The 27,677-nt window shown below is 44.6% G+C and overlaps 1 protein-coding gene across 1 annotated transcript in view; it reads left to right on the top strand.

Moving 5' to 3' along the window:
• LOC126190923 (protein unzipped) overlaps positions 1 to 27,677 on the top strand; it is a 105,925-nt gene that overhangs the window by 57,525 nt on the left and 20,723 nt on the right. Inside the window, exon 2 of the mRNA XM_049931561.1 lies at positions 22,988 to 23,166. Within this exon, the coding sequence (XP_049787518.1) occupies positions 22,988 to 23,166 (179 nt within the window). The remainder of the gene's footprint in view (positions 1 to 22,987; positions 23,167 to 27,677) is intronic.

Raw genomic sequence — 27,677 nt, 5'->3', positions numbered from 1 at the left:
GACCGACATCTCTAGGGATGCTGAAAGACAACATCTGACGCCAATGCCTCGCCATAACTCCGAACATGCTTTACAGTGCTGTTCACAACATTATTCCTCGACTACAGCTATTGTTGAGGAATGATGGTGGACATATTGAGCATTTACTCTAAAGAACATCATCTTTGCTTTGTCTTACTTTGTTATGCTAATTATTGCTATTCTGATCAGATGAAGCGCCATCTGTCGGACGTTTTTTGAACTTTTGTATTTTTTTGGTTCTAATAAAACCCGATGTCATTCCAAGCAAGTGTGTCAATTTGTACGTCTCTATCTACAGTATTCCGTGATTTATTCAGTTTTCAAATTTATACTGACTTTTTGATTATTCGGTATATATACATTATTCACATGTCATATCAGTATGGCAGCCAATATTTATGTTAATACGGTACCCATCGCTTCCTTGGTCTTCCTTGACTACTACTTCCAATGCCTTAATTCATATTATCTGGAGAAGTAATCTTTCTCCACTCATTCTTTCGAGATGTTCATTCCAGTTTACCCTATTTTCTAATATTTTATCGAGGACGTTAAGCACATTCAGCTCTCGCCTCTTCCGAATACGGAAATCTGTCGGCTCTTGTGCATCCCTTTAGGCCTTACTGCTCATAGAAACCTCATATCTGTTGCTTGTATGCGAATTTCTCGAGGTTTACTTATAACTCACGATTCACTTTGACAAACAAGCAATGCAACTGCCACTGTCTTAGAAAATTTAAATCTTGTTATTTCCTCTTCTTATTTTTTAGACATCCGTTTATTGTTCCACATTTATTCCGCAATGTATCAGTAAAAAAAAGTAGGGCTTGCATAGTAGGTTTTTTCCTGTATTGTGTCTACTATAAATAGAGAGTATTAGAAAAATCGGCCTGAAGGAAATGGGCGCGATAAGACTTTGCGCAGCACTACGGAATGCTTAACAAAGCCCTCCATTTCCAAAGCATGAGTCCTTACTTGCCAGATGCCGCAATTTATTCCTCGAGAGAGAGACAGATTTGAAAAGCGCTAACAGTGCGTCAGGTCGGCCTTGGCTTCGGAACGGAAAGGAATCCGCGGACACGTAGCGTTCTCCGAAAGTTCCCACCGGCCGGCCGGAGTCGGCATTCCGAGGAAAGCCGTCCAAATAAGGCGATCCCACGCCTCACCGCCGCGTTCGCCCGCATGGTCCTCGGAGCGAATGCCTCGGTTCCAGGAACTGGCCGGGCCAAGCCGCGACACGGCGGCGTGGCGGTCGGGAGACCATCGCGATGTGCGCGGCCAGCATTACCAAAACACGGCGGGCCGAGATAACGCGCGACTGGCCGCCAGGGTGGAGACGGGGGACCGTTACCCGGGAGACAGCGCCTGAATCACAAACGCGGTGCGTTCTTGCTATTCTTCCCAGAAAGCAAAGTGGCTGCCGATTGAGATTTTTCTCTTCTCAGAGAGAGATGGTCGTCTGTCCCCGCGGCCAAGGGCATTGCGTTCTACCGGCAGGTACGGTCCAAAAGATAGAAGGAATTTTCATGCAAGCTTGATATTCACTTTTGCAGTATTGTTTAAAATATTGTACCACAAAAACACAAATTTAAAAGGAACAAGAATTCCATTAGAAATTCTTCCAATCCATATGTGGTATACAGCAAACCAGTGCTTAACAGTATTGTCTTGGTTACAATTTTAGTTTTTTATTTTTCAACTACGCGTTTCGCCTTATTTAGGCATCTTCAGGTCGAATATATCAGGCCAACATCGCCTTCGTTAAACTCAGTAAAAACTTTTCTAGATGGACTGAGTTTAACGAAGTCGATGTTGGCCTGATATATTCGACGATGCCCTTTGGCTACAGTGACTAAAGTATCCTTCTAAGAAATACCAAATTAAGATAACCTGAAGATGCCTACATATGGCGAAACGCGTAGTTGAAAAATAAAAAAAATTAAATTGGAACCAAGACTGTTTTTAACCAATAGAATTCCATTAGTATTAACGTCCATAAGATGATTAACACGTGAAACAAACAAGCGTGTAGCTGCACAGCAGGTATCTGCATGTCGGCTTGTATAGCGATTTTGTCTCGTGACACACTAGCCCGCTCCGCACACGCCGTCTGCAATCGCTTGGGCACGGATTTTGTCGAACTAATTGGCAAGGAAAGGAGTTAACGACGAGGGCCAATCTCCTGGCCAGACTCGATGAGGATTTTAGGCGGTTTCCCGCATCAGACTATGTGAATCCCAGGCTCGTACCCAAGTCTCGCCTCAGTTTCACAATCCCTGCAAACAGTTAGAAAACGTTGGCAGACATTCACACGACTAAAGCTAAGACGCAGACAGATGGGGTACACAAGTTGCGTCCCTGGGGGTAAGGCGATGGATAGGGGAATGACATGCGGCGGTCCTATAACATTAACAATACCAGATTCGATAATTAACTTGCCGACCTCGTGTGGATAAGAGATAAAGGCAAAAGAAAAAGATTACGCCCTGCAGCTCAGGTAGGTTGTGTTAATGTTGGTGCTCTTGGGAACGGGTATTAAGTTTTTCTGTTACCACACGGCACGTTAATGTCCCGGACTAAACCTCAAACCTCGGCGCAATACCTCGTGAGCTGAAAACATACGACACTGCTAATGATCTGTCTGTCGCCGTTGGGCGGAAAAGTTTATGGCTTTACGTGACTGCTTGCTGACGATACAGCTGACTAGAGGTTTGTTTTGTTATAAATCGAGTCGTGGATCACAAATATTTTATCAATCAGGTAACTAATTACGGTCAGCTGTGACCATCTTCATATTTTAGTGAATCAAGTACATTACATAATGCGTGTCATTGTGTATATAGATGGTATAGTCACATTAATCAGCCATACATGCTTCGTCATACAATTTTCCCCGGTGACTAATGTGACTGTACTATCTACATACTCAATGGCACCAATTAAGTAATGTACTGGATTCATTAAGATCTGAAGATGGTCATCGATGACCGCAATTAAGTACCAGATTCATAAAAATTTTGTGATCCATGACTCGACTTATAACCAAAGAAATATTTCCTGGATCGCTGTCCTTACTGAGGACATGTCGTAAATCGTGAGTAGAGAGAATTCAGGTCGCTGACAAATTGCTCCACGAGCAATAATTACAAAATGCATTTGTAGATGATCTGTATCAGTGCAAAACTACAGGCTGACCGTCAACACAAATTCGCATAAGGAGACGAAAAGTGTTAGTTAAACCCCTTCTTACATAATCGACGTTTCGATCCCTCTCTGGGGATCTTCTGATGTCCTCAATGAGCTGCACAGTTGTGGACAGCAGAAGATCCTGAAGAAGGCCCCACAAAAGAGGTTGAAACGTCGGCTGTGTAAGTACAGTAATCAGCTAACCGAGGACAGGAGATGAAGAGCATCAAAAATTAACGAGTTGTTTCTCTTAGTGTTTAACATCCTGCCTACAGCGAAGGCATTTGAGACAGAGCGCAAGCTCGGATTTCGGAATGACGTGCAAGGAAATCGACTGTATCCTTTCCGAAGGAAGTTATTTATGTGAACTCCGAAAACTGAATTCTGGATAACTGAACGGAACTTTGAATCGCCGGTCCCCCGAGTGGGAGTCCACGATCTGAACCACTGTACCTCTTCGCGCGGTCACCAACAACCACCTTCTGAGTCAATATTGTGCTCCGATATTCTGCAGTGATACTCTTCGTGTAGCTAGAGAGGAAAGTGTTCTGTCTGCGACAGCTCCGGTCCCGGCAGGGGAGAGATGGGAACATCCGCTCCCCTTGGCAGCTGCCGCGGTCGCGGTAGGACCTGCTCTATCCAATATAAACACGACAGGCAGCGCGCGACGCGGAGGGCTCGTCGAATGTTTGCTGCCAAAGAGGGAGAAAACCCCTCGTATTGTGTTTGGCTACTGGCTGAATCGCTCTCATACACGGCCGTTGGCGCACGTTGACGTGACAGACAGCGGCTGCGCGCAATTTTTGTGTCGCTGCTGCGTAGAAACCGCGAGGGGTGCGGCCGTCCAATTACCTGAGGGTGGTGTGGCCGTCATTAAAAGACCACTGCCAGCCCCACAACGCTACACGCTGGCAGAACGCGCTACAGAGGGGCGGGAAGGAGCAGGGCTGAAGACTGCGCTTCCTGCAAGCCTTTCCCAGACATCCTGTATTCGTCTGACAGATAAGCAAGAAGTCTCGTGTGAGGGCAGTGGGCACATGTTGGGTAAAATGTGTTCCACATCAAAGGAACAGACAAAGTAGCTCTTTGATTTCTGAAACTGAAACCGGCTATCGTCATTTTAGACCTTATAGATAGGGTTGAAATTGATCCAGATCACTGCAGGTATCTTCTTTGTCGTGGACAGTAATAATAGGTTTAAATGGTTCAAACGGCTCTGAGCACACTGAGGTTATCAGTCCCCTAGAACTTAGAACTACTTAAACCTAACTAACCTATGGACATCACACACATCCATGCCCGAGGCAGGATGCGGACCTGCGACCGTAGCGGTCGCGCGGTTCCAAACTGAAGCGCCGAGAACCGCTCGGTCACAACGGCCGACTAATAATAGGTATTACTCATAATACGAGAGTGCAGGTCAGTTTCGTTTATCTCAAAAGTGGCCCAAAAGACTTGGACTCGAGATCCTGACTGGCTGCGTGTGTCAGGAAGGTGCATCATCTCCAATTAGACAATAACTAACAAGTCACCATAGCAATCAAATATCAGATGTGAGGGCTGGGGAAATCATATCATGGGAACAGTGCCCAGTATTGAGAAGTGCCAACGTAATTACATAATTCGAAAATCCTGGAGTGTATCGCGCTTTAGATAGGCTGCTCCAGTTTTTACTCAAATATAAATTCCAGCAGCAGGGTTTCAAATGAACCTTTATTTTGTGCTTATTAACTTCGGTTTTTCCCGCGTTTCCTAACGATTACCCCATACTCCCCCGTGACCTAGAGATGAAATAAACAAACTTTGTATTTACAAATATTTTTTCCCGCATACTTCGCTGTTGGGCGAAAATCAGTAGAATGAACACACACACACACACACACACACACACACACACACACACACACACACACACATATATATATATATATATATATATATATATATATATATATATATATATATATATATATATCGTCTGTAACACAAGTACTTTCATGTTTGTCAGATTTGCGAAAAGATAGTATTCCCATACCAGTTCAAGATGCAATAAAAAATATCGCTTGATAAAATCAGTATTGCAATAGAAAATGGCTGGGATGGGGTACTTACGAGACTGTTCATATCACTCTCTCTATTTAGTAGTGATATTCTTATTGTAAATCCTGAAAATGTGCTGGAAAGTACAAAAGTTCTTATGGAAAGGGAAAACAGCTTGTTCGCCGGATTTTGCCACACTGATTTGAGTTTCAATCATTTCAGACAAAAGCCGGGATGTTTGCCTTAAATACGCTATGGCCGATACCTTCTCGTAATTGTGAAAGTAAGATCCATTGTAGTTTCGTTGGTTTCTTTCTAAAAGAAAGTCTCCGAAATACACATGCATAATAATCGTGCCGGCCGGAGTGGCCGAGCGGTTCTAGGCGCTACAGTCTGGAACCGCGCGATCGCTACGGTCGCAGGTTCGAATCCTGTCTCGGGCATGGATGTTTGTGATGTCCTTAGGTTAGTTAAGTTTATGTAGTTCTAAGTTCTAGGGGACTGATGACCTCAGAAGTTAAGTCCCATAGTACTCAGAGCCATTTGAACTATAATAATCGTACGAAACTATTTACAAATATAGTTTACTTTAATGCAACCGTCGACGCTTTTAGAAATAAAAAAAAAACAAAAGGTATATGGTTCGAGTATAGAGCGAAAATATCATTTGCACAACAAACGACAGTATAGACGGAACGAATTATGATTGAATCTTTACGAAAGATAGTGTGCTTGAAGTACTACGCCTTTCCAGAAATGCAGCAATGCTCGTGCGCCAGAGAATCCGGCCGTTTTTACCCGAGCGGACGGCAACAGCTCGAACACGCGTCGCGTTGCGAATCAGCAGGTAACGGATAAAACGGCGTGCCTGCACGGCTATTATGAGGCTAGTACGAGGGTTCAATGACGCACTCACTGGATCAGGGTAGGCACTCTGTTAACATTTTCTGCAGACGCGACCACAGGCTCTTCCTCGGCTTTGTTTACTTAGTTCTCCTGTTCTGATACGCCACGGTCAACTATCCTCAAGTGTACTACTGCGCGCCACTGCGCTGATACACTGCCTTTTAGTTTGGTTGCGGTAGTCAAAATGGTTCAAATGGCTCTGAGCACTATGGGACTCAACATCTGAGATCATCAGTCCCCTAGAACTTAGAACTACATAAACCTAAGGACATGACACACATCCATGCCAGAGGCAGGATTCGAACCTGCGACCGTAGCGGTCGCGCGGTTCCAGACTGAAGCGCCTAGAACCGCTCGGCCACAGCGGCCGGCTGCGGTAGTCACTGAACGCCTGTCCAAACTAAGTTAAGTTGCGTAACAACGGTTCTGCTTTAAGGGTAGGTCTGTTTTCAGCCGATAATCCAAATGCCGTGACTTAAGTTTCTGATGTACATCCCAAACAAGTATTATACGACAAAACATGCTTTCCAGTAGTTCAAAAATGGTTCAAATGGCTCTGAGCACTATGGGATTTAACATCTTGGGTCATCAGTCCCCTAGAACTTAGAACTACTTAAACCTAACTAAGCTAAGGACATCACACACGTCCATGCCCGAGGCAGGATTCGAACCTGCGACCGTAACAGTCGCGCGGTTCCAGACTGAAGCGCCTAGAACCGCTCGGCCACCGCGGCCGGCTTTCCAGTAGTCGTAAACGACATAAACCAGGGCGTTGTGAAGTCTTCAAAAATGGCTCTGAGCACTATGGGACTTAACATCTATGGTCATCAGTCCCCTAGAGCTTAGAACTACTTAAACCTAACTAACCTAAGGACAACACACAACACCCAGCCATCACGAGGCAGAGAAAATCCCTGACCCCGCCGGGAATCGAACCCGGGAACCCGGGCGTGGGAAGCGAGAACGCTACCGCACGACCACGAGATGCGGGCGTGAAGTCTTCGATCCTACGTCGTCTCATTTAGTCAGTCAATACATCGATAAGCTCTAATTGCACCAGCTACACATTTCACGACACAAGATTCACATGACTGACTTGTGCTTGGCGAGGAGGAAGTTTTTTGTGGATTACATTCAAGAGTGCTGCAGCCACGTTACCCTAAGGGTCTGCTTTGACAGCGTATTCTACACTGCGCGATAAGGGCTTAGTGAAGCTGGCACAGTGGGAAGTGTTATTGTATGTCAATGTGACTTACATATTTATGACCAATAGCACTTTAATTCCATAGCTACGAAAGTTAAAGACACTTTAAAGTTATCACCAGTTGGTGCCAACGACTGCGTGATCAGAAATGCTCTTACGCTCCATTCCAAAATCGGGCCTTCTGTCGGCAAACCTCTTCTGGGGCCGGAACATATAACAGAGGGGTTGCACGATTTATATGGGAGGGAAGGAAGATAATTCTTTTTCAGCCGTCGACAACGAGGTCATTATACACGGAACTAAAGCTCCGATGGGGAAGGAAATCAACTACATCCTTTTCAAAGGAATCATCTCCGCATTCACCGGAAATATTTTAGGGAAACCACGTGAAACCTAAATCTGGATTGCCGAACGACGATTCGAACTGAATACCATAGCGCTATTTCACCCGTTTATTTATTTAGGCATTCAGCTAGATAGGACATTCACATTTTGCTTGTAAATTAACAGAGCTTGCAGGGATCTGATGCAACCACGACACATTTAGGTCTTAACAACTGCAAACAAAAAACTACGAGTGTGTTACCATCCAGGTGATTATAAAACAGTCATAAAGCTAAGCTAAGCTAAGAGTCTGACGGGTCGTGCCTTGTGATTCCTCTGTTACTAAAAGTTAGATTTCGAGAGTACAACATACTGCTTGCAAATAAGAATAAGAAGGCCTTACATCTATATCTACATACATACTTCGCGAGTCACAGTACTGTGAGTGACGGAGGGTACCTTGTACCGCAACTAGCCGCAGACAGAGAGGAGGAGAACTGTCAATATGCAACCGAATGCGCTCTGATTTCTCGTATCTTATAATCGTGTAAAATGTAGAGACAGAAGGATCGTTCTGCAGTCAGCTTCAAATGCTGGTTCTCTACAATGTCTCAATAGTGTTCCTCGAATATAACGTCGTCTCCCCTCCAGGGATCCCCGATCACGTTCCCGAAGCATCTCCGTAACACTTGAGTGTTGTTCGAACCTATCAGTAACATATCTAGCACTCTGCGTTTGAACTGCTCTGATGTCTTCCTTTAATCCGACCTGGTGTGGGTCCCAAACACTAGAGCAGTACTCAAGAACAGGTCGCACTAACGTGATATATGCGGTCTCTGCAAATGGACCACATTTTCCCAGAATTCTCCAAATATACCGAAATCGACCGTTCACCTTTCCTACGACAATCCTCACATGCCCTTTCCATTTCATATCGCTCTGCAAAGTTACACGCAGATATTTAAAGACTTGACTGTGTCAAGCAGCACACTGCTAATGCTGTATTCTAACATTACGGGTTTGTTTTTCCTACTCATAGCTGCCTTTCATCGCACCAACTAGAAATTTTGCCCAAGTCATCGTGTATCCTCCTATAGTCACTCAACTTCGATACCTTCCCGCACATCACAGCATTGTCAGCAAATAACTGCAGACTGCTGCCCATCCTATCCCCCAAGTCACTTATTTACGTAGAAAATAATGACAGTCTTATCACAGTTCGCTGGGGCACTCCTGGCAATACCTGTCCCTCTGATGAACACTCGCCGTCGAGGACAATATACTGGGAAGAAGTCTTCGAGCCACTCACGTATCTGGAAACCTATTCCGTATGCTCGCGCCTTCGTTAACAGTGTGCAGTGGGCTAGCCTGTCACATGCTTTTCGAGAATCTAGAAATATGAGAACCGCTGGGCGGGGATTCACAGACGAGCACTATCTCTGGAGGCCGCCTTTTGTGGAAGTAATGGCTGGCCACGCATCCTAGGGAAACGGCAGAGAAGGGCCGGACAGCAATCACGGTTTATTGATGCCCACCGGGGAAGTCCTTTACGGCGCCAGCTCGCTTCTCTCGGAGCAGTGGAACACGGGGAACCACTCGAGAACCAGTGCCGCCTCTATCACCAGAAGCAGCGGTGAAAGTAATTCCGCGTATCGGAAGCCGCAGACCTGTTCCGACGGCCGTTTCCGAGGCGGCGCTACTTAAGGCTGTTTTCCATTATCAGAGAACGTATGGAAGCTCGGTACGGCTTTGGGTGGGTGGGGGCCCTTAACGAGGCGCTCCTAAGAGGCGATGTCCGGGAAGTACGGTAATGCGACCAAGTGACGGCCCATTAATCCTGCCATCAAGAGGCCCGCGTGTGCCCCCTCACCAAGGGGCCGACCCTACGCTGCCGTGAGATTTTTCACACTCAAACGCCTTTTCGTTCCGGCGTTTGCCACAAACGGCCTGTGCGCAATTAAGCCGTACTGGCTTGCTAAGGCGAGCCACTGTCGTCATACACCCAAGGAGCATTAAGCTTTGCACAAAGCTTTCGCATATGTTGCTGTATATGTTTAGCATACGCCGACGATATTATGACACTATGTGTACTTTTACGGAAGTGAAACGTGGCGATAAGAAGTTCAGGAAAGGGAGAATAGAAGCTTTTGAAATGTGGTGCAATAGAGAGTGTAAACGCTAAGTATTTACAACATACCACAGACGTGTAGGTGATGTCGACGGGAGAAAATTGGTGTAGACCACTAGTGGTTCATCAGGCCGGGACACAGTCTCATACTGGCCTACGAAAACGACCTATACTATAGTGTATTCACACCACGCACCAAGTCGTAGGCGAGGAGATGTAAAGTTCTACAGTTAATTATGAACAATAGCCACCAGGTTTTGACAAAGTAGCTACGAATTGTAATTGAACAAAAATATAAGCCTTAATGATTTGCAAAAATGAGTGTTTTCAGACAACACTGAATAATACCGATAAGAGTTATTATTCTTTACTTTCACACAGTCACCAACTAGTTTTCGTTTCAAACTGCGTAAAAATATGCCCTTACTGGTTTGCGAAAAAACATTACGAGTGATGGAATGGTAAGAAAGTGGGTGAGAGCATTTAAAGATGGCCGCACAAATGTGCATGATGAACAACGGAGTGGGTGTCCTTCGGCCGTTAATGAAAGTTTGATGCAAGAAGTGGACAATAAGGTGGGAGAAAACAGACGCTTTACGATTGCCTCCTTGCGCGATGACTTTACTAATGTTTCTCGTAATGTTTTGTGTGGCACTGTGGCCGAGCACTTGAATTACCGAAAATTGTACGCACGTTGGGTACCGAAAATGTTAACGGATATGCACAAAACCAAACGTTTAGACAGTGCATTGACTTTCCTTGAGCGGTACCATAACGACAGTGATGACTTCTTAAGCCAAATTGTTACGGGCCATGAAACAAGGGTGGTCTATGTCACACCAGAATCAAAGCAACAGTCCATGTAAGTTGAGCAAGGGCATCGTTTCGCTGAAAGACAATGCCCGTCCGCATGTGGCAAATCAGACCAAAGATCTCATCACATCGTTTCGAAGGGAAACTCTAGATCATCCTCCGTACAGCCCCGATCTTGCGCCCAGTGACTACCATCTGTTCCTGCACTTGAAGAAACACCTGGGCGGTCAGTGTCTTCAAGACGATGACGAAGTCAAAACAGTGGTGATGCAGTGGTTAACATGTCAGGCGGCAGACTTGTATGAGGAGAGTATTCAAAAACTGGCACAACGGTTGTGACAAGTGCCTCAATATTGACGGTAATTATGTAGAAAAGTTGATTAAGGTATAGGCTTTCATGTACAAATAAAATTATTGAGATATCTTAGCACGTCTTTTTTTAAATTTCAAAACGGTACTTAATTTAAAAAAACACGCCTCGTATCACGACAGTATTGACGTAACAGACTTAAAACATAATTAAAATTTAATTACAGCAACTATCAAGAGCATGAACGTGTGTAGTTGTAAACCGGTAGCAGCAAGATCCAGTTTAATTAATAATGAAAAACCAGTGATCAGAAGGCAGTTTTTGCTTTAATTTTTTAATTATTGTACTTCAAGAAAGTCTTTCGTCGAATATAGTTCCCGCATGTGCGATAAAAAGCCCGGAAAATGTGGCGATGGCGTGCGAAAGGAATCTGATAGTTTTTGTCGATTCGTGATCGGGAGACGGGCGAGAACCTGGTGCCCAGGTAAACAACCGGTTGTCGCACGCGTCGACTCGTTAACGAGCGAGGCGGTCTCCTGTAATTCCCTGCGCTGTGCTGCCCTTGACCGGGAAGGCGACGCCGCGGGCCGGGTGGTGACCGCCGCAAGGTCACGCAGACCGTTAGCTGCCATTCAACGGCCTCCGAGTGCTGGAACTGGAAACGTGCAGCGTCTCGCCGGTGCATTCCAGAGCTGAAGCAGCGTCCTCAGTTCTGTCTATATGTCCTTCTGAAGTCCGCGTGCAGCGCCCTGCGTCAGATTAATCTGGCAGAACCTGCCCAAAATTACTTTCTGTTCGGGCATGTGCGTAAAACTCTACCCGGGATGCAGCAACGGATACACTTAAATATCGTCATCAATGTTCTACCGGTGCCTTAGCACACGTGTATGTAACCGAGATTCAGTATTCCTCGCCAACTTAGTGCTCTGGCTTCTAACAACTCTACCACAACAAAGGCCAAAAATTAATTATGATTTGCAGTGTTGCTCACGCTGCTAAATATTGAATTTTCGGGCAGCAACAAAGTTATATTATGTGGCAGATGTCATTAGAGCACAGTTAATAAAGTCATTTCATGAAATAATGGATAAAATAGGCACTCATCTTTTCGTGTTTCCCACGTTGGTCTCGTTGTGAACTCATGGCTCAATCGTCGAAAATCTAGGTAGTGATGATTCCTTGCTCGGATGCAAAGAGGCCTAGGTGTTATTCTGCGATATTCAAAAGTTTTATAGATGTGTTTCATAAACCATTCTTGAAGATTAAACTTTTGCAAGTTAGCACAATGGTGATGTAAAAAAGTAATCAGCACTCCGAATTTAAATTAAACTTCTTTTTTATTATATTTGTTGCAATATCACGCAACTCACAAAACATCACTTCACAATACAGAACATACTTGAAAATATCTTCCTCACTGTTAAAGTTCACATTTCATAAACTGACTACAATTTGCGTCTTTTCAACATGACGACCAAGACTTGACTCTCTAATAATCGCTTACGCGCTCAAAAATCAGAGTTACAAGTACGACAAAGATCATAGTGACAAAAGAAAGAATACACATAAGAATAATATCATTGCAATATAAACATATCGATGTATCAAAGTACCTCTACATTAATGAAATCAAATCTGAATGTTGTCACAGAAATATGTTAACTACTTTACAGAAACACAGTAGAATATTGCTGGTATCGAGAGGTTGGGGTGAGGTGCCGTAATGGTTACGTAATTCAAGTACCATTACAGGCTCTTCGAAGGAAGGAAAATTATGAGTTTTAACGTTCTGTGTGCTGTTAGCTCAATAGCGATCCATGCTAAGATTGGACAGACAGGAAGGAAATCGGTCGTGATTTTTTTCTTCCCTTAACGATTTACAGAAACCATGTAAACCTTAAATCTGGATGACCGGGCGTGAACTTAAACCATCATATTCTGGAATGCGAGTCCGACGTTCTAGCACTGCGCCGTTTCTTTCGGTTCTACCGCCTCACATTATCCAGCATTCCGATACATAATTTATAGACACAATCTCTTTGTTTCGAACAATATTCTTTATCACCCTTTTTTCTTCTAAATTTATAGCACTTTTCATAAGCTGAAGTAAGCAAATTTGTCGAAAATAGGATTTGTTGTCTTAGTTAATTTGTGCCATTCTGCATTCGTCATAGCCATCGTTATTTATATGAGTAATAAGTAGGTGGCTGCCACATAAAACGTGCTTAAGTGGACTGATGAGTAGATATAGTAACCAGTTACTTTCAGTTACATTTATTAACGAAATTAGCTAGCTATTGTGTATTCTTATTGGGTGAAGCTACTGCGTAGTTCTAGAGTGTCAGAATTTAACCGAAAGCGACAACTATGGACAAAATTAGAATTACTATAATGATGATAGTAATACAGAAAGCACGTGAAGACTGCGTCTTATCGGCAGAACACTTAGAAAATGTAACATATCTACTAAAGAGACTGTCTACACTATGCTTGTCCGTCCTCTTTTGTATTACAGCTGCGCGGTCTGGGATTCTTACCAAATAGGATTAACGGAGAACAAAGAAAAAGTTTCAGGAGTAGAAGCATGTTTTGTATAATCTAGGAATAGGCGAGAGAGTTTCACTGACATGATACAGTATATGCGAAGGGCATCATTAAAACAAAGGCGTTTTTTGTTGCGGCGGAAGCTTCTCACGAAATTTTTATCACCAACTTTCTCCTCCGAATGCGAAAATATTGTTAACGCTAACCTATATAGGGAGAAACGACCATCATAATAAAATAGGGGAAATCAGTGCTTGCACGGAAAGATATAGGTTGTTTTTTTTTTTGCGCACTGTTCGAGACTGGAGTAATACGGAATTATTATGAAGGTAGTTCGATGAACCCTCTGTCAGGCACTTAAAATGGGAACCCTGTTTCATCACCTTTCTGGTTTCGTGCGATCGACAGCAACAATACGGCTTGGCGCTTCTGGTTCTACTGATGAATGGTATTATACTGTATAATGAGAAAGATTAGCCTATCGTGCTGTTAATACGAAAAGATGTCATCTACTTCTGCAGAAAATAAAAATAATTAAGGGCAAAGAAGCCACTCCAAGAACTGAGATCAGGTAGGATGCGACTGAACATTCAACAGTTCATTTAACATTTAACAGGGCATTACTCTGCCAGGAAGTTTCATATCAGCACACACTACGCTGCAGAGTGAAAAATCTCATTCTGCAAACATCCCCCAGGCTGTGGCTATAGCCATGTCTCCGCAATATCCTTTCTTTCAGCAGTGCTAGTTCTGCAACGTTCGCAGGAGAGCTTCTGTTGTTTTGAAGGTAGGAGACGAGGTACTGGCAGAAGTAAAGCTGTGAGGACGGGGCGTGAGTCGTGCTTGGGTAGCTCAGATGGTAGAGGTCCGGCACACAGTGTTAATCTTCCAGTAAGTTTCACTAACCACTACTCCAGCAAAGTTATAGACGCCAGATATCCTTCTTCCATATATCTTCAAGAAAATCTCCAATCATGTTAGATGGATCTTTCATGACAGTTAGTAGATGAGGAGTACACGAAACGTCTATTTCTTCAGCTTCAGGGCAGCAAATCTGGCTGCATTTCATAGCAGCGTGAACATTTAATAATTGGCGTTTATAGTACGCTGTGGCCCCAGCTGCAATGTCGTATGGTCCCGACGATTCATTTGCGAGGTTCAATGCTTTCGTCCAAAGCTGTACCCTTAGCAACTTATAAAAATCTGAAAATACAGTATAAACCACGGTTACAATCTCAGTTCTCTTTCTAAATGTCACGTAGCGGAGTTACTGTAGTTATTTTTGTGTCAGAAAAGACGCTACATTTGTTTCGATATCTTCCGCCTGTCTTAATTAGCGTCGGAATTTGCAAGAGCAGCCCGCCTGCAGCTCAGCACTGAGCCGCGCGATACCTGGACGCTGGAGCACTCCGCGTAATTGGAATGCAGCCACGTGGCCCGGAAACAACCGGCGGAGCGATTTCTCACGGGCTCTGAAGGGCAAGCCGCTCTCCCTGGAGGGGCATTGCCCACCGTCCGTAACAGGGCCACAGCACGCGAGGGCAACGGTGTTTCCAGAACTCGGCACACCGTAGCGCAGTCCAGGGCGAGGTGGACGTGAACGCCTGCTGAGCCGACAGAAGATATAGTCCTGTCAGATCGCATGGATCTTTTTCAACACCCAACACGTTGCGTTTTATTGCAGGCTGCATGTTAGTGAAATACATTTTATTTCAGGCTGCGTATTAGTGAAAGACACTGCATGACAACACATGGTCCACCACGCAAATGGTAGAGGAACAGGCGATTACAGTGTCGCACCATTCATATGGACATTGGACGTCTGGGGAGGGAGTTGAACAGCTCCGAAATCGGAAACATAACGCAAATAGCTGTTTTTACTAATAATATATGCGTGTTTAGAATATTCTAAAGCCCCAAGTTGAAGAAAGAGAGAGAGAGAGGGAGGGAGGGAGGGAGGGGAGGGAAAGGGAGAGAATAACCGAAAGAGTTACGCGGCCTCGCCTGGTGCAAGTCTTTCGATTTGACGCCACTTCGGCGACTTGCGCGTCAATGGGGACGAGATGATGATGATTAGGACAACACAACACCCAGTCCCTGAGCGGAGAAAATCTCCGACCTAGCCATGAATCGAACCGGGGCCCTTAAGATTGACAGTCGATCATAGTAGTAACGTGCCAGTCTCTATCGTGCCCTACAAGCGAACTTACGTAACTGATCTACCTCACTGGAATTGGCAAGACGCTGTAAAATTTCTCGCACATTCATAATAAATCAGTGGTGTATCGCGGTGACTAAGTTATGACCTGTAAAACGTAGAAATTTAGAGCGTGGTATTCGGTCGTTCAAACAAACGTTTTTATGGATCAAACGCATACCTTATCGACGCAATAATTTTGTAGTCCCTCACTGGATAATATGTAAAGAAGGAAATATTAACGTGGAATGGACCACATTTGGTATATCTTCCTGCTCGGAAGCTTGTGCATGTCAGAGCAAATCGAGGCCCATTCTCAAATGGTTCAAATGGTTCTGAGCACTATGGGACTTAACACCTGAGGTCATCAGTCCCTTAGACTTAGAACTACTTAAACCTAACTAACCTAAGGACATCACACACATCCATGCCCGAGGCAGGATTCGAACCTGCGACCGTAGCAGCAGCGCGGTTCCAGACTGAAACGCCTAGAACCGCTCGGCCACAACGGCCGGCGAGGCCCATTCTCTTGCAATACGTATACCGGTTGTTACAAAGGCTTCGCTACAAACGTCTAGGAGTGATAGAGCAAGTCATCGTGAACAACCTTCATTAGAGACGAAAAATGTTCGCTGACACTCAGTAGTGACACTAGGTGTCCTTTAGTATTCACCGGTCCTGGTTCAAATGGCTCTGAGCACTATGGGACTTAACATCTGTGGTCATTAGTCCCCTAGAACTTAGAACTACTTAAACCTAACTAACCTAAGGACATCACACACATCCATGCCCGAGGCAGGATTCGAACCTGCGACCGTAGCAGTCGCGCGGTTCCGGACTGAGCGCCTTAACCGCGAGACCACCGCGGCCGGCGCCGGTCCTGGGAGGACGAGATTTCATCAAACTAGCAGGCTCTACTGACCAGGTGTGCTGTATATTATTTAACCCAGTAAAGTAACAGAATGATTAAAAAACATAAGAATGAGTGTCTCTAAACGGAGAAAGTTGTTTCAGAAGGGAACCGGGAATTTTAGTTTTGCTCGGCCTATTGCCTTTCAAGCGGAGCAGATGACTGAATGGTAGGCAACACACAATGCATACGACTGTTGCAGAGTGCCTACGCCGTACCACCTCGCAGGGGCATAATCAGTCTTATACGACGCCTAGCCTCTACGGGTAGCGTCAGCGAACATCTCATCTCCAACAGAAGTTGTTCCCCGTGACAAGTTTGTCTCAAAGCCTTTGGAATTCGATGTATAGGTTTCAGAGGGTGTCCTTAAACGTATTCAGAGCACTCACACGAAATTTCTTCTTATCGTTAGCATTGAAACTGAGGAAAGCTAAACTTGCTTCTGAAGAAAACTTGAGACTTAACGAGGTTGATGCGGAGCAGTTTCTATTTCAAAATAGTTTGCGTGTCTCTCAACTTACAACCACACAATGGATTTTAATGCTGCACTCTCTTCTACACAATGTTCCTCTTCTCGCTTTTGATTTTGAAAGGAATGCGTCTTCCAGTTTCCTGAAAGAAATTTGTCACGCGCACTCGCCGAAAGACAATGTGAAATAGTGAAGACGCTGGATTCGTAGTCAGTAGGGACGGAGTTTGAATTCCGCTTAAAATACTCTGAGTTAGGCTTTCAGTTCCCCTACTCTTCTTCGAACGACAGCGTTGTGGCGAAATCTCAGACTATAGCTTCTGATTAAATACGCTCAGTTACGGTTGAATATTCCTTCCGACGCTTCGTAGCGAAAAGACGGGACTAATTCACAGCTGGTTGTAAACTAAACTGTAAGTTGTGGCTAAATTACTTAGCGAAGATTACATCTGCATGCTGAAAGTTCTTCGAATATACTGCTGGTCGAGTCCATTTCAGCGCCGACCGCGTGAATGTTGTACGTGCCTGGGCGACGGAGTTAGCAGTTGGTGACGAACCAGTCGTGACGAGAGCAGGGCTATCGACAGAACACGACACGAACGGGGGAGGCAATTTCCACGCCATCTCCGCAGATCGTTATGTTATGGAAATTGCGCCGACCTGAAAATCGAAAGGTGACAGTCGTGATGATCGTCGACAGAATGTACCAGTAGGAGCAGCACAGACGGTACCACGTTTCCGTTGGAACAGCATCCTGGGCAAACGCTCGAGTTATGTATAAATTTCCTGAGTACCCGTGCAAGCACAAACGCAACCACGGTAGCGAGGTGTAGGCTATTAGTAACGTTGTGGTACAGTTTATGAATGTTTCCAGGGCGCAAAAAAAGAGCTAGGCATCTTCAGGGGAGCAATGACTATAATAACATCTAGCGAGAATTTTTCCGCTGCTGCTCGCACATGTAATAGACTGAAACGAAATGAAAACCTGTGATGCCATTTTGCTGACTTTTCGGCAATATATTACAAATATTGTATGAACGTTAGACCGTTTCCACGAACCTGGTGATATTTACGGCGGCGTCCGTGGCGATTCAGTTTAAGTATCAGTACCACCTATCAAAGAGAAGTTGCAAAAGATTAGTTGTTTTTCATTATCAACTATCACGATTGAGAAAAGGTCATCTGCTGTGAGAGGGGCCTGTTGATCTCTTTAAACCTGCAAGCAAATGTTAACGCCCTGATCTCGTATTTTCAGCAACTACAACGTGTTACCCAGACAAAGTCTGACCTTGTAGTAAAGAATAAAAATATATTATTATCTCCTTTCGGCTTTTATTAAAACTGCTAACCACGATTTAAAACATTAACGGTATGTGACAGCGATCAGTGTAAAAATTTGGAAATTTGTGGTAAGGTCTTACGGGACCAAACTGCTGAGGTCATCGGTGCCTAAGCTGATGCACTACTTAATCTAAGTTAAACTAACTTACGCTAAGAACAACACACACACCCAGGCCCGAGGGAGGACTCGAACCTCCGACGGGGGGTGCCGCGCGGACCGTGACAAGGTGCCCCAAGACCGCTCGGCTACTCCGCGCGGCGCGGTCAGTGTAGACGAACAGATCTTCATCTGGCCAGTTGACGATGAGGAACTACGTTCTAAACGTATTGTGATTTGAGAGGAAAGTGGTTAACGCGAAGCACGGATCTTGCTTGCTGTGATCGTGAACTGCCACACGGAAGCAGCACTTGAAGTACGTAGCTGTGTAAGGAAACAAGGAATAATATAGCTCTCATGAGAAGTAAGGAATGAGCATCACAGTACTTTGATGTGCGCGACCTCAGTCGAAGTCGTGTACACCTGTGTTTCACTGGCCTGAGGATCCTCTCATCCACCCAGGAAAGAGAGATATCTACAGTGTGGCGTGAAATACAGATGGCAGTGCCATTTGCCATTTTTCAAATTCTCGAAAGTATTCCCAGAGATGAAAATCACGTTAACTAACAGAAGTTAAAAGCCAATGGATATTGCAAACGCAAGTTCGTAAAATTAAAAGAAAATTGCGTAAAAAAGTCTTTTACGCCTAGACCGCAATTTTCAGTATAAAATTAAAGCACAATGACTAGTTTCGGTTGTTTTCTACAACAGTCTTCGGATTGTTCAAATCGTAGAAAAGCGGTGAATATGCATTAAAAAGCACAATTAGCTTTAGTCATGCAACGAAATGCATTCGTATTATTGGCCAACAAGATTATGATAGTATGTCGTGGGCGAGCCTGGTTGTAAACGATAACCTCGCAAGATTGCGGTAATAAAGAAAGAAAATTGGCAGTTGCATTAGTAAAACTTGCAAGACATACCTGTGATTTTCAATTGTATAACAGTTGTCAGCTTTCCACAGTCTGGCTTACAGGGAGTGATCCAGTATGGCGTATAAAATAGTCATCTATATAAAATGGGCACAAATTGGAAATTAAAAATAAAATGGTACAAGACCTACCTGCTTGGCAAGACACGTCAAAAGTAGCTCACAGCTAATGGTGTTCTTCAACGCATGTTCACCGCTTTTTTATGATTTGAACGATCTGAAGATGATAGTGGAAAACAATCGAAACTAGTCATCGTGCTTTAATTGTACACCGAAAATTGCGGGCTCGGCATACAAAGTTTTTTAACATTAAAATGTTTTTATTCAATAAGTTACATTAAGGCCACTGTCTCCTTCCCGACAATGTCACGCTTCACTGAAAACGGAAGTTGTGGATCTAATTAACCACGTGAGACTCGTGGTACACTGCCACATTGCAGCGGTATTTGGTTTGCACGGGATAGGAACCGCATAAAAGCCTCTAACAGTGGGCACAGTATGGACCGTGGATGGTGACGTGCTTTTTCTACTGCGTTTCATTTGCAGCGTCTCGTCGTATAATGATAATATCAGAGATCAGATGATGATAGTGAAGGAAAGCATTTAGTCGGGTTGCTGCTCTCTTGAATGGAGCTAAGTTCTTGACCACAGCATGCGTACACGAACCAAAATAGCAGCACCAAACGGGGAAGGCTGCGTCACGGATCCCCGCAACCTCTGCGCTCGCGGAAGTTGTCTCGGTTCCGCACGAGGAAGCCCGAACACCACGAAAACTACTCGGCGGAGCGGTTTCCCCTTTTCTCCTTCGTCATCGGAAAGCCATTCCGGCAGGACGCCAGCAAGGCCAGGCGTGGTGGGCGGCGGTTTAAAGACCGGGAATCGCCGGCTGCCGTAACTGGCTCGGCCCGTGGGCAGGGGGCAGCGTGACTCACCGCCGCCTCTAGCAGTGCAGGGCCGGGGCTTCTCCACGGTGACCCTTGACCCGCTTCTGAATTGACGACTTACGTTCTAACAACGATACGTATGTTTGACTTTCTAAGCTGTCTACTAAAACAACACTGTTGTTGCGGTCTTCAGTCCGAAGAACGGGTAGAGGCACAGGTCTCTACGCTTGTCTATCATGCACATGTCTACTTATAGCTGCATAACTAGTCCAGCCTGCAATCACTTGCCTTTGCTGACTATATTCGAGCCTAGACCTCCCTCTACGATTGTTATTCCTTCACGCACGAACGCACGCACACACACACACACACACACACACACACACACACACACACATTGCCAAACTATCCTGTGATGTCTCACGCTATGTCATACAAACCGATCCCGTGTTTTACTCACGTTGTGCTCATTAATTACTTGGCCTACCAATCTAATATTCAGCGTTCTTCTGTAGCAACAAATTTCAAAAGCTTCTACTCTCTTCTCCTCTCGATCGTTTCCTGTCCACGTTCGACTTCCTTAAAAAAATGGTTGAAATGGCTCTGAGCACTACGGGACTTAACTTCCCCTAGATCTTTGAACTACTTAAACCTAACTAACCTAAGGACATACCCGAGGCAGGATTCGAACTTCCGACCGTAGCGGTCGCGCGGTTCCGGACTGTAGCGCCTAGAACCGCTCGGCCACCCCAGCCGGTCGACTTCTGTAAAAGCTACAGTCTAGACGAATTCTTGCTATTGCCACTCAGCATTTTGTATCCATCTATTTCAACAATCACAAGTTATTTCAGTGCCCCAATAATAATACTCATAAACAACATAGAGCGTCCGAATAAATAAGTCCTCTTCTTCTTTCCATTTTACTAAACAGAACTACCTATGAATTGCCCATTATTTAAACTACGCTAGTAATGGGACGTCATCCGTTTTGCCACGTGAGTGACCGTAATAATATAGTTTGCAGTCACTGTAAGTTCTAGCTACCAGCTACGTTAATGTTTTGACACTTCGTATTGACAAAAACGTTAAATCAAAAACACTTTCATTAGTCTAAATTTCAATTTTTATTTTAATTATGCGATCAGTTTCGGTGTTTCAATATGCCTGCTTCAGGTCCCTATGTAAAGACATCAATAATAACCGTATCCACTCCATAACAAAAGGGGCGGTGTAAAATTTAAGAAATCAATTAAAGACAGCGGTAATTTTTAGTAAACAACTAACAAAAACCAAACTGTACAGGGACTGATATCAAACTCAAAGGCAAATTAAGGAGTAAAACTGCTACGGTCGCAGGTTCGAATCCTGCCTCGGGCATGGGTGTGTGTGATGTCCTTAGGTTAGTTAGGTTTAAGTAGTTCTAAGTTCTAGGGGACTTATGACCTAAGATGTTGAGTCCCATAGTGCTCAGAGCCACAAGTGAACAGTTGCACACTGTATGAATATAAACTAGGGATAAACTCTATATGTCGTGTAATAGTAAAGCGAACCTACAACTCGGAGGTCAAAATTACATTCTGTACATACCTAACTGCGGTGCACAGATTGACAAACAACCAGTATGTAACGCTAATGTCAATGCTCGTGAAACAACTGAAGCAAAACAATCTCAATTATGTACAGATGAGCACAATCTGAAGGAAAATATTTATTTATATGTTGTCATATAAAAGTGAAATGTAAAACCATACATTGGAGGTCAACCCAACGTTAACTACCTGTATTACCATGTGCCATATACTAATAAGAACCTAATAAAACAAGAATTTAATGTTACGTCAATACAATCTATCAATCACAGATTCATAAGGTGTCACCTATTTCATACAAACATTTGTATTGAACTAAACTGTGAGGGCTAACGAAATCCTACTAAATAGTAAGTGCTGAAATATCATGTGAAAGAAGTCATAATTAACATTATCAAGAAATGGGAGCCGGCCGCTGTGGGCTAGCGGTTCTAGGCGCTTCAGCCCGGAACCGCGCGACTGCTACGGTCGCAGGTTCGAATCCTGCCTCGGGTATGTCCTACGGGCATGGATGTGTGTGATGTCCTTAGGTTAGTTAGGTTTCAGTAGTTCTAAGTTCTAGGAGACTAATGACCTCAGCAATTGAGTCCCATAGTGCTCAGAGCCATTTGAACCATTTGATTACTCAAATTTCACACCACCTCTTTTGGTATGTAGTGTTCACTGTTATTGTCTTAACATATGGTCCCGAACATGGGAAAGTGAAAAGTCTAAACTGGTCGGATAAGTGAAATAAAATTTGAAATCTGGGCGGCTGAACGTGTTTTTGATTTGACGTTTCATACTGAACAGCCAAAGTGCCTCGACCACCCCGCATAACGACGGACTTTCAGAGACTTCTAAATGTTGATCGGCCGTGCTTAAGCTAGATGGTATCTGATGTGTACTGTATTACAAAGGAACTCCATCTACAATCACAGCTACTGACATTACAACATGAAAGGCAAAATTTTATTCCCATTAACTTCATTCCAAATGTGAATCAGTTAAATGCTTTTTTTAATTTGTGACGTTACTGCATTTATTAGGTTTGCAGGCTTTGCGCTGCTTTAAGGGGAACAGCTGGCCTGCATGGCTGTGTGTCTGGTGACAGGTTCCGGTGGCTGCTGCCGCTGCTGTTGGCCCTGGCGCTGGCGTCTGCAGAGGACAGCGTGCTGCTCTACAGCAAGTTCGGCCTGCAGATGGTCACCTCGTCCACCCTGCACTGGATTCCTGCCACCGGCTCCAAGATGCCCAACTACACCATCAGCGCAGAGAACAGCCCCGTAGTCCGTGAGTAGCGACTGACACTGCTAAGCTCTTCTAACGGACAGTGTAGCGTGGCACCGGTGTTCACGAGACAGCTATCTACAAGTTCCAAAGAGCCTCATTTTAAACATGCAAATTTTTCTTTGTTTACGAGTGAGTGCGAGTTGAGGGCAGGTGGGAGGGATGGGGGTTTGAGGTTGTCAAAAATTCAAATGCGCCCCATACTCAGGAAATGGGCGTGGAGGAGCACATTCAGGAAATTTACATCGCTGCTCATGGTTTGGTCCTAGTGGAAGTGGGTCCACGTTGCCTCCCTTCTACCTGTCACGAAGTGTCAAGTGTGTATCTGCGCCCTGTGCTTGTACAGTTCAGTTTTGGGTTTGTGTTATAGTGGTGAAGGGAAGGGATAGGGTTGAACCCGGTGCCGGTACATAGCCTAGTACTCTCGGACAGCACCAAGCAGGCCGCCGAGTTTGGAGTCCACATCCAACACCGAGCGAGGTGGCGCAGTGGTTAGCACACTGGACTCGCATTCGGGAGGACGACGATTCAAACCCGCATGCGGCTATCCTGATCTAGGTTTTCCGTGATTTCCCTAAATCGCTTCAGGTAAATGCCGGGATGGGTCTTTTGAATCCCCCACCCCACCAGATCCATCAACCAACCAACCACATCCAACGGACGGATCACCATCAACAGTTCACATGCCCTCATTTCATGAGACATTGGCGCAAAGACATGTGATCAGGAGCTTTACGCCACCAGCTCTCATCCCCTTGTTACCCAATTACTGGCAGTGAAAACTTTTCACCACCAAGATTCGAAGACGGTTACCTCCGAGTCGAGCGCCCAGGCGTGCGTTAGCGATTCCAACTACAGAGCCGCGAGGGTGGAGGGAGGGGGTTTGTATGTGATGCCAAATTCAACGTTAGTTCTTTTCACGACTTAAGACTGTAAGAGGGTAATAAGAAGCCATTTTAATGACTGACATTGCCAAGCTGTGTAATGCTTATTCGGACTGTATCTTACGCACCGAAGAAAACCAGAAAGGAGAGCGCCACAAATCAGTTTGCTACAAATGTCTTTGAAACTAGTAAATCGATCCCGCATGTTATACTCCATTGTCATAACTGCTAATTAGATATACTGAAGTGCTGCCTGTCTTCTTTCCTCATCGCAGTGTTCCAAAACGAGTGTCGTTTGGACGACTTTATTAACTATATGTGCAGAGTAGTTTTATGAAATTGAATGGAAGACACTACGCTTAACCATCCAGGAGTGTCGCATGTCCCCACTTCCAGTACACTGTGCAGATATTTTCACTGCTTTAACCCAGTATAATGACTCTTAGTTTGGTGATCAAGAATTGTACATGGACGCCTCTGTTCCACACGCCAGTTACAAATGCGAATGATGAAGTTCTGTTTGACAGTCGAATGTCCAACCTCTGAAGCGAGCACCATCTCCATATGGTGTGACACTGCATTTGGCTACAGATTTAGCTTCACTGCGTTTGGAGTGTCATTCCACTCAAATGACCGCGACTTCAGGCAGTAAATCAAATTACCGCTACCTCTTTTGAGGCTGTTTTGAAGCAGGATACCTCCGTCATCCCACCTCTGCATACCGCTTCCCCCAAACAGACACGACATGATACACCTTTTATGTGCAATTAAACACACTATTCGTATACTTCACAGTTTGTGATCTAGTCATGAGCGCCGCTGCTTCTAGATCTCGGGGTCCTGGGTTCGATTTCCTCCCGAGTCGAAGGCTTATTTTGCTAGGTGTTTAAGTTGTCCTAATTATTTCATCTCATATTTACCGAAAAGACGACCAAGTCGCCGAAGTCACATCAAATAGAAAGAGGTGGCGGAACTATCCCAGTAGAGGTCTCCCGACCAACAATGCAATACGATGATTTCATTGTTATCGGTGCACTATTTCTGTCTGTCTTCGGTCAATTTATTCCGGCGTACAAGCGACACTCACTAAGCTGGTGGCAAAGCCCATTTTATTGGGGAGAGATGACAAATGATGTGTCGCTTGTGTGGAGTAATGTTCTCGAACTGATTCTGCGTCCGTTCTACAAGTTTGTACACAACTTTCACCCTCGCGGTTCCTGGTGGAAATGTGACCTCTGGTAAACAGTGTATTTACCAATACTTGTGATCAAACGACACGTAGTAGCAGCAGCCACAGTTTGATGTTCAGCGCAGTAATTTGTTTGTTGCTATTTTGTCAAAAACTGACGTATTGAGCCCGTGGCTGTGTACAAAATATAGGCTGACTCTTACACAGAAGATTACAGCAACCAGCCACATTTTATAATGCTATGTATTTACTTACATAGCGCCGTTACCGTTTTCGAACTGATAGGTTCATCTTCACGTTTTGCATTACATTTTGAGTTTTGTTTCCTCATCTGACGAAACTTCTTTGGGTTGATGATGCCAAGTGTGTGAGTGGTGCGTTACATTACATATATACAAAAAAGTGCATTATATAGTTTTCGTTGTTGCAAGATGATAAACAACCTGCACTGGAACGTAATGGCGCGGATTCTTCATTGGCATCACCACCCCAAGGAAATTTCGTAAGATTGGGAAACAAGACTCAAAATGTAATGTAAATCCTGAACTAGCCGTCTGAAAATCAACCTATCGGTTCGAAACCGGTAACGGCGCTATTTAAGTAAATAAATAGCATTACAAAAAGTGGATGGTTGCTGTAATCTTCTGTGTAAGAGTTAACCTATAATTTGTTTGTTGTATAGCTTCGAAGATTTTGTGTGATATCAAGTAATTAATGAAACATTTCACTTTTCATCACAGTTTCCAGCTAAAGTTGCTATTTGGTGAACAGTTTCAGTTTTAGAGGGAGGGACTGACAATTACTGTTCCCCTTAGACCAGTAGTGAAACTCCTATCTCCTCTCCCATTACAGCCTCCTACAGGCGACGAAGAAAAATTGTGCAGATAATAATTCTTCTTGGACCACGTCGCATCCGCATATCAGTCACGTGTGAGGACAATGGTCTTACTACTTAACAGTGGAAATGAATCACTTGTAAGCATGTAATAAACATAAAGCTGTCCTCAACCTGAAGTTGGTTAAAACACTGTAGTGCTTGGGAAGGCATGGTACTGCTGGAATACCCCAGGCAGGTTTACACTTTAACACAGACGCCGAAAAAACGGAGCAACCTGTTATTTTTCACATATACATATCACTGTCACAACTGAAACAACTGATAAAGGACAGACAAGATCCTAATGATGATCAAGATTTTAACTACACACTTTTAGATAGGAAGTCTGACACTTAGACACTGCGCCACAGAGTACAAAACACCAATACTCCAAAGCATCCAGATCTGAATAAAGGCGCATTCGAAATCTCATAAGGCTAAGCTGTGAGTCCGGTGAGTGCTGCCAAAAAGCTGAAAGAACAAAGAGAAGATAGTTGGCAGAACAGCACTACCTTTAGACGCTGCCTGCTGTGTGAGTAATGGCCAATTAAACGTCTGAAATGAATGGGGGAGAAGGATCGAACAACAGTCGCCGTTTACGGATGGCCACCAGGGAAGACCTTTATGGCGTCGGCCCGCTTCTCTTCAACCAGACAGGCGCATTGAAAGTACCCCAGTACTCGCGCCAACTTTATCACTAGAAGCATCACTACTACGATCCCAAACCTCTGGATTTGTAGTCTGACAGGTACCGAGCCGTAAACGTGAAATGTAAGCTGTTCTTGCGTCATCAGAATAAGTTGACCCTACCAGTCTGCGTTTTGCCCTTTCATCTGTACTGGACACCGCAACACGTGTACTGCTAAATGATGGGTTGTTTCAGCCGCACCGCGGAACCGGCCTAAGTAAGAGGACGCCGTAATAACGGGACACCTCGCCGCAAGTACTCTCTCCGTCTGCAAAACGTTTGAAGTTGTTCAGCATCGCTACTCGTGTTCTGTAATAGAAGCAACAAAGAGCAGGCGCAAAGAGCTCGGGATAAGACCGGTCATTTTCGCCATGGGGAACAAAAAAAGAAAGCACTGAGGTAACCACATCCTAGGTAGAACGAGAAAAAAATAAATAAGTAAACCAAAACAAAACAACTAAGCCGCTCGCCGCCGGGGGGACCGCCGGTGGAGCAGGAAACTTCCTGCTGGGCGTCGTCCAGGCTCCTTACAAAAAGCCGGCCCCAGCACGAGACAATAAAACGACCAGCAACGGTAGATGGCAGGCGCGTCGGTCAAGACTACCCACGGTGTAAGGCTTCCGCTGTACGCGGTATACGAAGCGACCAAGCACGAAAACTACTGTGCACGAAAGTCCACCACCTAAATAAATGAGTGTCCCTCTGCTATTAGATCAGCACGATGCCTTTCGGAACATAATTCTCCACTAAAGGCTGCTGTAAACAAAGCATTATAATGAACGCCAATTCTTGGTTGTTTCAGATTTTATGGGGAACAGTGGCTTCCAGTTTTTCAATGACGTGTTACTTATACGAGTGTCATACGTCATGGCACCG

The sequence above is a fragment of the Schistocerca cancellata genome, chromosome 6 (assembly GCF_023864275.1).
Source record: "Schistocerca cancellata isolate TAMUIC-IGC-003103 chromosome 6, iqSchCanc2.1, whole genome shotgun sequence".
Classification (NCBI taxonomy): Eukaryota; Metazoa; Arthropoda; class Insecta; order Orthoptera; family Acrididae; genus Schistocerca; species Schistocerca cancellata.
This window is presented reverse-complemented; position numbering and strand designations above follow the sequence as displayed.